Genomic DNA, 12,530 nt, shown 5'->3' on the forward strand with positions numbered 1-12,530 from the left:
CTGGACAGTAAAGACACTTACGTTAGACTATTGTTTATTGACTACTGCTCTCCCTTCAATACAATAATCACAAGCAAGCTAGGACTCAACACCTCTCTCTATAACTGGATCCTTGACTTTCTAACAAACAGACCGCAATCAGTGAGGATAGGCAGCAATACCTCCAGCACGATTATTCTCAACACTGGTGCCCCACAAGGCTGCGTCCTCAGCCCTCTACTCTACTCCCTATACATTCATGACTGTGTGGCCAGATTCTGCTCTAACTCCATCTACAAGTTTGCAGATGATACCACCATTGTAGGCCGTATCTCAAACAGCGATGAGTCGGAGTTCAGGAAGGAGATAGAGAGCTTAGTGGAATGATGTCACGACAACCACCTTTCCCTCAATGCCAACGAAAGAGCCGGTCACTGACTTCAGGAAAGGGGGCGGTGTACATTCACCTGTCTACATCAATGGTGCTGAGGTCGAGAGTTCCTGGGAGTGAACATCACCAACAGCCTGTCCTGGTCAAATCACGTAGAAGCCACGGCCAAGAAAGCTCACCAGCGCCTCTACTTCCTCAGGAGGCTAAAGAAATTTGCTTTGTCCCCTTTGACTCTCACCAACTTTTACAGGTGCACCATAGAAAGCATCCTATCCGGATGTATCACGGCTTGGTATGGCAACTGCACTGCCCAGGACTGCAAGAAACTGCAGAGCTGTGGACACAGCCCAGCGCATCACGGACACCAGCCTCCCCTCCTTGGACTCTGTCTTTACCTCTCGTTGTCTTGGTGAAGCAGCCAGCATAATCAAAGACCCCACCCACCCGGGACATTCTCTCTTCTCTCCTCTTCCATCGGGTAGAAGATACAGGAGCCTGACTGCACGTACCATCAGACTTAAGGACAGCTTCTACCCCACTGTGATAAGACTATTGAACGGTTCCCTTGTACAATGAGATGGACTATGACCTCACGATCTACCTTGTTGTGACCTTGCACCTTATTGCACTGCACTTTCTCTGTAGCTGTGACACTTTACTCTGTACTGTTATTGTTTTTACCTGTACTACATCAATGCACTCTGTACTAACTCAATGTATCTGCACTGTGTAATGAATTGACCTGTTCGATCGGTTTGTAAGACAAGCTTTTCACTCTACCTCAGTACAAGTGACAATAATAAACCAATAATAAACTCAAAATGGAGCAGCTTTCAGGTTGACAATGAGAATCCCAAATCCAGTTTTCGGGAACCGCCAGAAGCCCAGCATAAATGGCAGAAATAGCACACCTTCTCCCAAATTTCATACTTAGCTACTCCTGGCAGAATCTACAGATCCCATGGCGACCGCATCAGCTACATCAGAACCCACGGCGACCGCATCAGCTACATCAGAACCCACACAACTGAAGAAGAAACAAGTCATCCTCATGTCCAGGGACCACCTAATGGAAGAGAAGAATGGCAGCAAGGCATATGATGGACCAGAGGTTTGCAGATTCTGGTGATTTATAATCTCGCTGCTGCTGATGGTCCTCTGCCTCTTATAGTTGCCCAGATTTGAATGCTAGATTTTACGTGGTGGCAGTGCCAAACAATAAAACAGAGGGTGTATTCAATATAATTTGATGAGTTACTGAAAGGAATTTGATACCAAATAGGAGGCCTCTCAGCCCTTTGTTTCTGCCAGCTCTTTAGAAGAACTATATAATTAGACCATCACCCTACACTTCTCTCAAAGTATGGTACATGTTTCTCCATCTATTAATCCCTTTACAGAGTAGGTATTCATTTTTCTCTCACCAGCTTTTCAGAAAGTGTATTCCATATCACAAAAGCTTGCTACCTATCATTTCTTCCTCATGTCATCTGTCTTTTTTTTTGCCAATTACCTTAAATCTGTGACCTCCATTGTCCCACAGGAAAATTTTGTCTTATTTACTCCAGCAGACTTAGGGTCTCAGCACACCTCCATCGATACTTCACTTAATATCTCTCCTGTATGAATTGACTAACCAAAGTTTCTCTCATCACTCCACAGAAGGACACAAGAAATAGAAGCAAGAGTAGGTCATCCAACTCTTCCAGGCTCCTCCACCATTCATCTCGACCATGACTGATCTTCTACCTCAGTACAATTTTCCAGCATTATCCCTATATCCCCTCGTTCTCTTAATATCCAGAAATCTATCAATCGCTACGTAAATGAACACAATAATGAAATTCTACAGCTCTCCAAGGTAGAGAATTACAAAGGTTCACCACTCTCTTAGTGAAGAAATTTCTCTTCATCTCGAGCCTTAAATGGCCCATCCTTATTCTGAAACTGTGTTCCTTGTTCCAAGACTTCTCAGCCAGGCAAAACAACCTCCCTGCATTTACCCTGTCAAGCCCTTGAACAATTTTGCAAATCTCAATGAAATTTCATCCCATTTTTCTAAACACTGGAGAATACAGTTCCAGCCTACTCTACCTCTCCTCATAACTCGCCATCCCTAGAACCAGTTTAGTGCATCTTCGCTGCACTCCCTCCATGACAGGTATTTCTTTATTAGGTAAAGAGATGAAAACTGTATACACCAGGTGTGGTCACACCAAAGCTTTCAGCCCTGGAAAAATTCAAAAATATTTGGTCAGCACCCTCTCAAGGAAGAATGTCAAGGCCTCAAAACTATGATGCCCAGAAATGGCCATGAATTGGACCCTTAGCACTGTTCAGCAAAGTTTCAGCAAACTTATTTGCTCTTGTACTCTGCGCCACTGATGACTTGAATTTTAAACTACAGAGATAAAATCCCAAATGTGCCAATGATAACAAACTTGGGCAAAACAGTAAGCATGATACCAATCTCTGCAACAAGATAAAAGATAGGCTAGCATAATGGACAGCCAAGTGGCAGATGGAATTTAACGAAGAGAAATGTGAGGTGATGCATTCTGGCAGAAGGGAGACACAATACAATTTGATAGAGATGTACAAGATTATGATAGGTTTAAATAAAGTAGATAAAGAAAAGCTGTTCCCATTAGCTGGTAATTCAAGGCCTAGGGGACACAGATTTAACATTTTGGCTAAGAGACACAGAGCTGATAGGAGAAAACATCTTTTCTCTGCAAATACTAACAATCCAAAACTCACTGCTCATAAGGTAGCAGAGAAAATTGATGATTTCACTAGGAAAGTGGGTATGCATTTGAGGGAAATAAACCTGCACTGATAAAGGGAAAGAGCTGGGGAATGCAACTGACAATGCTTCACAGGACTTGATGGACTAAATAGCCTTATTCTGTATCATAATGTCCAGTGATAAAGCTAAGGATCTGTTACATTTTATTTTATAAAGAAGTCTTCTCAATTAGTCCTGTCACCTTGTAAGATTTGGGCACATGCATCTTCCCTCAGATCTCTCTCTTGCTATATCTTGCTAATTTATTTGGTCGTTGTCGCATCGACACATGGAATCTCACGCACGAATTGGTTGTGGTATTTCCTACATTGCATCACTGTCTACAGTTCAAAAGTACTTCATTGACGCTAAACCTGCAGTTATGAAATCTAAAGAACGTTAGTCTTCTGCACAGTAAATTTCATGTGCTACAAGCCTGCCCTTTGCACCTGATCATGCTCTCTAAATGTCTATTACTCGCCTCCTTATCATCTACCACATTTCTGAGTTTAACTTCACATGCATCAGGGAAGTGGCCCAGTAAAATAGACACAGCAATTATCCCAAATAAAACCAATGCATCAGAATTTGCTTACTCCTTGAACCAAGCTGCTCCAGTACAGCCATAATAACTGTGTCTACCTTATAATTTGAAGAGTCACCTAGAAAACAGGCCAACTGAAGCAGAGCCATGTACAGCGCACCGTCAACCTTTTCCCAATCATCAGTTGAATGATAAAGCATTAAATACTGGAAATACTCAGTAGATCAGGAAGTCTTAAGGGAGAAGTAAATTAATGTTTCAGGTCAGTGACATTTCATCAGAACATGAAAGGTTAATTTGGTTTCTCTTTTCAGAAATGCTGCCTGATTTGCTAAATGTTTCCAACATTTTAAATCAGATTTTCAGTATCTACAATGCTGTTTTTGAGTAAGCAGAGTGATGGCAAGTATTTGCAACCATGCCATAGGACAACTATTTCACAGAGCTCCAGATCTCTTCTTGGCCCTACAAATGTGTGACGTGGTAACCATTTCTCTGAGGCTGAACCTGGCAAATCACACCACTGGCTGTTTACATAATTTAAAGCTATAATTAATGAATTCAAAAAGAAAGGCAAAGGTAATGGCAGTGCAAATGAAACCATAAATAGATTTTCAGTCAGCGTTGAAAATGATATCAAGTCACTCAACAAACTGTGCAGGCTGACAACACTGGCCAATCAAGAACGAGAAATGCCGATACTGCCATTAATAACTGCATCAAAGCGAACACTGAGTGAGAGTTGTGGTGTCATTGGAGCACTGTTCAGGCCATAGATTAGTAACATTTATACTGGATGTAAAATGTAGGGTAGGTCACAATGCCATTTCTTTCAGATTTTATTCTCATCAAAGATGTCACCAGACTTTGAGAAATCAATCAACTACCATTCATGGTCAGGAGCATGATCCACAACTGGGAGTATGGTAATAGTGAGGATAATATGGTGCAGATGCAATAGGGGCATGAAATGTGATCCAGTTTTTTTTTGTGTCAGGTACCATATGGATAGTAAACCACCTTTGAAAAGCTGCCATCCTTCAAAATCTTCTCCCCATACCTATAACATATCTATAATACACCACTTTGAAGAATCAATTCTTTGAAGGTAAATACTTACAGAAAAATTGCAATTTTAAGTGACTTTTACGCAAAGATTTTGCCTTATTGAAATCTGCAAAGATGATGCTTCCAAAGAGTGCACTTTCATCTTGACATTAAACTCAACAGGGAAATCAGCCCTACATAGTTCTAGTCACAAAGTAAATAAAAGTTCAGCACCACCCGCCTTGCTTTAAAGTGCTTCCCCTAGAGTTTGTTCTCCTTTAATAAAGAAGTTATATAAGCATAACTATGTCACAAATATCAAAAGTTGCAACATCAGAAAGATGACTGGTTTAGTTCAAATCTTAATAGTTTATAATGTGTATTTAAAATGAACTTGCAAGGGCAACTGCCAATTTCCAAAAGATTTGTAATTAAAACAATGTACGTGGACCATTCACCAACCCCATATGGATCATTTGTGAAAAGACCCTTCAATTTATTGACGAAGCTAGTAGCCCTGAGATTGTCCAAATCCTGTAATGGAAGCCAAAACTTGTTGGACTTCACAAAGCACATTCCTTTCATACTGAATTGTGATGGATAACAACAGAATTGATTCTGAGGAGCTGGTATCTAGCTGTGATATAAATTCTCACATTTATGAGAACCAGGGCACGTCAGCAATTAAATTTAAATATTTTTCATGTGGACAGTAGCATCACACTCTCAAAAGATTTAAAATCTATCACTAAATTGATAAAGTGCACAGAGTCCAAAAAAAGCACGAAAACCTTTAAACACGTAGATATCGCACCAACATTTCACTCCATTTTGTGTGGACTGGCCCCTCCATCATTGTTTCATCCTGTGAACCCAAACAAGTACACATAAACCTTATACCAATTGTACTCTCCTGCTACTTTAAAATTGTCTCGGGGTGTGATGTAATGCCACCCTCTGCTCATGAATTTACAAATTAGGAATACAATTAGGCCACTCATCCCCAAGCCTGCTCTACCATTTAGTAATATCATGGGTGATTTGAGTATACCCATAACTCTGCATTCCCATCTAATCACATTCATCTTTCATTTCCTTGCTCGTGAATGTATCCACTGCTGCCTCAAGAATATTCAAAGACTTTGTTTCCATTGCCCTTTAATGAAAAGACTTCCAAGACTCATGTCCTCTAAAAGAAAAGATTTTGTCCCATCTCTGTCTTAAATGGGACACCACTTATTTTTAAAAGGATGACCCTAGTTCTAGATTCTCCCAATGAGGAAATATCTTTTCCACATCCAACCTGTCAAGACCCCCCAGAATCTCAATCAAGACTTGTCTCACACTTCTACATTCTGTCAAATACAAGCCTAGCCTGTCCACCCTTTCCTCATAAGACAACATAAGTTCAGTCTAGGAAGCCTTCTCTGAACTACTTCCAAAGCATGAACACTCTTCCTTAAATAGGAGTCAACAGAGCCTATGTAACTGAATCAAAATGTGCCTACTTTTGTTTTCAGTTCCCTTATCAATTAACGTTAGCTGTTCTAATTATTTGCTGTACCTGAATACTAGCCTTTTTCAAATAATGCTCTAGGACACCAGGTCCACAGCCATGCAATCTTTCACCATTTAGATAATGTGCTTCCCTTTTTTCCTGACAAAATGGACAACCTCATAGTTTCCAACATTATACTACACTTGATAGATCGTTCCCAACTCATCTAGCCTATCTATATCTCTTCGTCACCTCCTTATCTCCTCTTTACAACATACTTTCCAGCCTTTCTTTGCGTTTTCAGCAAATTCTGCCATCATATTTTTTGGTACCTACAGCCAAGTCATTTATATGAAATTGCAAACATTGAGGCCTCAGCACTGATCCCTGTGGCACACTACTTATTACATCTTGCCAGCCAGAAAAAGACTCATATGCCTACTCTCTATTTCCTGTTTGCCAGCCAATCTTCTATGCACACCAGTATATTACCTCCTTCATCATGGGCTTTTATCTTCCGCAATAACCTTTGACGTGGCATCTTATCAAATGCCTCCTGGAAATCCAAGTATTGCACATCCTTTATCAAAGAACTCCAATAAATTGATCAAACATGATTTCCCTTTCACAAAACCAACATTGACCTTGCCTGATTACCTTAAATTTTTCCAAGTACCTTGTTATAACATATTGAATAATAGTTTCTAATTATTATAGATAATAATAATAATAGATCCTGCTTTCTGTTTCCCACCTTTCTTGAATAAAGAGGTACATTTGATATTTTCCCCAATCAATAGAATCTTCCCTGAACCTTCCCCAAATCTTACAATTTACTTGTATATGCTTATATCCCTATAAGTATGCACTCTGAGTTCATTTGTATATTCTGAAAAATTTACCCGCTAATTTTCTAGCAACAAAATGTCACTGTTGTATATTGTAATCCTAAATCAGTGAACTCACAAATAGATAAAACATCTGCAAGCTCTCATATAACCAAAACTGTAATGATTAACCAAAAGACTATAATCTAACAGATGTATCTGTAGTCCGTCAAGCCTGCTCCTCTATTCAACAAGAGCTCCGTTAAACTTCAACTTCAGTTCTACTTTCCTGCCCTCTGCTCATCAACCTCGACTCCTTTACTGCTCAAAAAATTAAATAATTTCACAGTCTTTAATGTGCTCACCTAACAAGCATCCACAACCTCCGGAGGAGAGAACTCCAAAGATCCTTGAGTGAAGAAATTTCTCTTCATCTCTGGCCAATTCCTTATCCTGACCTCTAATTCTACACTCAAAGAGAACATCATCTATGCCGTCAAGCTCTCCAAGAATTTTACACATTTCAATTAATTTACTTCTCATTCTTCCAATTCCAGAGAAATCAGGCCCATTCTACTTCATCTTTAGCATACAATTTCACTGCTATATTTTGCCGTTTTTAAAATCAATGATGTTATGTACAAATAAAACATTCTACAAGCATTGTATTTTACTACTGCTAAAATATCAAGGATTTAATCGAGGACAATAACCTAATTAGCATACATATGACTTATCCTTAAAATACACTTAATGAATTTTAATTTCTCCCTCCCTGTCAGGTAAGTATAACTTACCTGAGGTAAAGAGACACCAAACTGTACAACACTCCAGAATCCTTATAATAAGTTTCCAGATGATATCAAGTTCAACAAAGTTGCAGACTGTGGGAAGAATAGCTACAGACTTCAGGATGACATGGACAGGATTTTGGACGGTTCAGTAACAGGGCAGATATAGCCCCATACAGAAAGAAATGAGCAACACATTTTGGGAAAATAAAAATGAAAAAGCAGCATATTATAACTGGTGAAATTTTTAAAGTATTGTGCATTGCAATCGTGATATCCATATGCAAAAATTCTCAAAGGTAGCATAGAATGTTGATAACAAAGCACATGGGCTACTCAGGTCCTTAAAGAACAGAAAAGTGAAGGGATTATGCCACAACTTTGCAAATCATTTGTTAAGCTAAGAAAATACCATGAACAACCCTAGGTATGACACATCAGGAAAGAGGTAAAGATAGAGAGGTCCAGCTGGAGGAACCAGAGTGAAAGAACCTCAAACATGAGCAGTGGATGGAAAAACTACAACAGGTCTCCCCAAACAGAGAAAGCCAAGACTACTGCAGCATTCCTCTGAAAATTAATGTCAGTTAAGGGACTGACATAATTATATAATTGTTAAAATTCAGTGCAATATACTACAATTATTTTGTTGTCAAAAAAAATTTAACCCTTCAAAAATTACACTGTAAGTAGACATACTGTATATACATTGAAAAATCAGAGCTATTACAATGCAAATAATCCTGGCCCAGGATCTAAGTGACTGTCAAGCATTCGAACTTCAGCCTGGTGGGTTACACAGTTACATGAACATGTCAGTGAGATTGCTTTCTCAATTACACACTCAATATTTTCATATTTATTTCGCTCCAATTTCTTTAATGCCCTGATAGAGAAGCATTGTCGACAAGGCATCCTGTTGATCCAATACCAACGTGAAACCAAATATTGACCACATCAACCTAATTCAAGAGATCCTATCATTCCTTAATTTATTAATGGATTAAAATCCTGGAATTCCCTAATACTATGTATACCAATGGACTGCTATGATTCAAAGCTGCTGTGGCCCATCACCACCTTCTTTCAGCATACGTTTTCATGCAGCCTTTCCAGCATCACTGACACTTGAACAAATAATAAGAACAGGGCTCGGGAAAATTAATCAAAATATTCCACTGAGAAACCTTGTTTTCCAACATCAGCATATTGCAAAATTATTGGCTTTGTCTATAACTTGCTATCCATTGAAATCAAGGAGTTGACTTAAGATTTTGATCATTTGAATTAATTACGTCTCCCAACTATCCATTTTGCTTGTACAGCTTGGGCAAATGTCTTTACTGAAACGTATGTCAATTTTCCGTAAAACTACACTATGTTTCTTACAAAATTATGTTGTTTACATACATTGTGTAACAAATCAGTAACAGGTAGGTGGGATACTGTGGGTTAATTTCAGCTCTTGACGTGCTCCTCCTCAATTACACGACCAGCCAACCCACCCTCAAAACACACTGTAATTGACATGAAAATAAACTAAAGTACTCAGCAGATCACGCAGCATCTGTGGAGATAAAAACAAAGTTATGGTTTCAGGTCCACAACCTTTCAGTTGTGATGAAAAGTCGTCGACCTGAAGTTCGTAATACAGATTTCCAGCATCCGCGGGCGGTACTTTTACTATCGTGGCATCGTGCGATGGGCACAGCTTTTACTACACGGTGGCGTCAGACACCAATTTATTTCATGGGGAGGAAGATGGATAATTCAAAGCCAGGGTTTTGCGAAGGCTCAGGTGTCCGTTGCCCCTTGGACCTGGCTCGGCAGTTCACCCAAGGGCGGCTCCGGGGCGCCCCCGGTCCCCCGCCCGCGCGGCCGCAACCGCCTCCCTCCAATTCAAAAAGAACCGGCAGCATCGGAAGGTGCCGGCACCCGGGCTTCGCGCCTCGGGCCCCGCCCCTGGCCGCGTGCGTGCGTGCATGCGCGCGGAGCCCCTGCTGGTTGGCGGGCGGTGCGCGCGCACCCTCTCCCCGCCGCCTCGAGCCTCCTCCAACTGGGGAGCAGCGCCGCACGCGCGGAGAAGTCCGTTACGGCGACCGTTCCCGCTCCTCCCGTTCAAAATGACTTCCCCCCCCCCCCCACCCTCTTCCCTCCTCCCCCCCCCCCCCCCACCATCTGTAATAAAACAAGGAGAGGCTCACCTTTAACAGCCCGAGGCTTGGATTGTTTTCGCCTGGACATGTCCAGTCCCTCGCTCTCCTGGAAGAAGCTACTGCCTGGGCGCCGCTGTCCGGGCCAGTGACCGGAGCTCCAAACATCAATCTCTCCTGTTTCTCTCTCTCTCTCCCTCCTGCCCGTTGCAATGCGGCAACTTCAACCTCTCGGAGTGGACTACGTGTGACGTCTCCTTCGTACTTTTTTTTTGTTCGCGGTGGTGCTAAAACTAGATTTCAGTCAAGTGTTTATTTTTGCCCCCCCCCCCTCCTCTTGTCTCCAACACACACACACACACCCACACACAACTTCTTTGCAACTGGTGGATTTGGATGCAGGATCCAGCCAGCCCGCACGAAGACAAGTGATTATTTACGGGACCCGGGAGGAGGGGGCGGAGGTGGAAGGAAGGGAGGGGGGTGTTTTTCTTTTTTTGCAAAGGCTTATTACTCGGGGGGGGGGGGGGGAACTGTGCCGCTGCCCCCTTCTATTGTTGCGCGGAATCCAGTAAACGATGAAACCTCCGGCTTTCGAGCAACGCCGGCGACCTCGAGGACTGAGCGAAGAGCACGCAGTTTCCTCAGAAACAACCGAAAAGAAAGGAGAAAAGTGAACAAAACAAAACAAGACGCCCGCAAAACCAACGGCCAGCCTGACGCTGCAACTCCCTCCGCCACAGCGGCGGCAAAAAAAAAACTTGGCGGCGGGAATCACCTGTTTAGCCAGCAATGTGGTGGCGGCGCGGCCAGGCGCCCCTTGTTTTTCCTGCCCCGAGAGTGGCCCGTTCCGCTCTTGCTCGGCGCACACATAGAAACAACAAGGTGGCTGTTTGCTTCAGGGGGGCACCGGGCTGCCGGAGGGTGCCGCAGATGTTCAGCAGGGTGTCGGTGGCGGCGGGCAGCAGCTGCCGCCGCTTTGTGCCATGACCGCCGTCCGGCTTTGGCGCTCGGCAGCAGAGCCGGCTCTTTGTGGCGGGAGCGGACGAGCTGGCTTCCTAGGAACTGCGTTAGCGCGCAGTGCAGACACATAATAAGCTGGGAAATTCAAGTAAGGCCCAAACCCATCAGGACCTCTCCACGGGGGAGCTTTCCCGCAGGGAGACGCGCCACACGTAATCACGGAGGAAATCGCTGTCCAAGTGCAGAGCACGCATGGTGAATAATGAAAAATCTGAGTGTGCGATCGTGCCCAAAGCATGGAGCCCTGGACAAGCCTGGATTGGACTGCGCACACAATGCCGCTCTCATTGTGCCTCTTCTGACTTATCCTTTGAGCTAAAAGTGCTGCAAACAGCTTTTCCTAGCTTGCAAATGCAAGCTTGAAACACGCTCTGAAATCAGCACCCTTAGATCGACTTTATGCAAAATGTTATTTGTTTATCGTTTATGTTTTGTTTTCCTTGCTTAAAAGAACGGAGCAACTGTATCAAACTATTACAGAGCTCCTGAAAGAAACTAATTGGTTTTACAGCACCGAGACCAACGTTATACGAAAAGGATGAGCGTCATTTATTTAAATAATGCAACTTAATAGTCGCCTACAAACTCCGTTTTTATTTGGGAACAGCGGTTTCAAATTGCTACACTGTTCGCCTTAATATTTCAGTAAATGCGAAAATAAAACAAAAACAGAGTCCAAAAACATGATATATTGATGGTGAGAGCGGTAATGGCAGTGGAAGGCGCCAGACTCTTGTCCATTTAAGCAAGTCGCTCCAGCTGAACCACAAACTGCTTTAATGTTGCCATTACTGTACATCTCCTTTGATTCGCAGAAGCAATCTCGCACTCACAGTTTTTAATAACCTAATTCCTACCGAACAATGGAAATTCTTTAGCTTCCAGCACGTAACTCCCTGCAGGGCACAGTGAATTTCAAAAATATCCGTAATGATACAGTGGAATTAAAAGGGTATTAGTGTTAGTAATTCGTTTACATCTAATTATAAACTGATGGAATTATGCCTATGTGGCTAACAAATATAATCGGTTTGAATTTATTTATGTGAATGTGTGTGTGCTGAGACGTGGTTAGACCACCTCTGTGATTTTAAATACAATTTTGAAATGGGGTGGGGGGGAATGGATGAGCAAGGGACAGGTTGGAAGTCTGGCAGATTTTTGAGAAATGTAATAAATTAGCTCCATTAATAACAACATTTTTCCTGTGGTTAGGTTTATGTGTTGATTATCTGGGATAAATGTTACGAGTGAGCATGAAACCAAGTCGAGTTTGACATCAAAAATGCAGTAAGTCATAAAAATGATTCATTTTAATTTTTAATTTAGCTATTTTATAATAAAATTATTTTGTGTTGGATATTGCAGAGTGCTCTAAGTAGTTTTTGTTCTTGCATTCAGTGTAATGTCGAGCTGCATTTTGTCCCTTTCCCTATTGCACTGTGCCTTTTGTCTGGCCAGGAGGCTTGCGCCCCCTCCTGGAGTTGTC

The 12,530-nt window shown here is 42.1% G+C and overlaps 1 protein-coding gene across 4 annotated transcripts in view; it reads right to left on the reverse strand.

Moving 5' to 3' along the window:
- Positions 1 to 12,151, reverse strand: part of znf423 (zinc finger protein 423) — a 295,490-nt gene extending 283,339 nt beyond the window's left edge. For 2 of the 4 annotated variants that reach the window (XM_052028341.1, XM_052028340.1), the window contains exon 1: positions 10,070 to 12,151. In XM_052028341.1, the coding sequence (XP_051884301.1) occupies positions 10,070 to 10,109 (40 nt within the window). In that variant the 5' untranslated portion in view covers positions 10,110 to 12,151. The remainder of the gene's footprint in view (positions 1 to 10,069) is intronic. The other 2 variants (XM_052028339.1, XM_052028338.1) reach the window with 1 other exon arrangement.
- Positions 12,152 to 12,530: the final 379 nt, after the last annotated feature.

The sequence above is a fragment of the Pristis pectinata genome, chromosome 13 (assembly GCF_009764475.1).
Source record: "Pristis pectinata isolate sPriPec2 chromosome 13, sPriPec2.1.pri, whole genome shotgun sequence".
Classification (NCBI taxonomy): Eukaryota; Metazoa; Chordata; class Chondrichthyes; order Rhinopristiformes; family Pristidae; genus Pristis; species Pristis pectinata.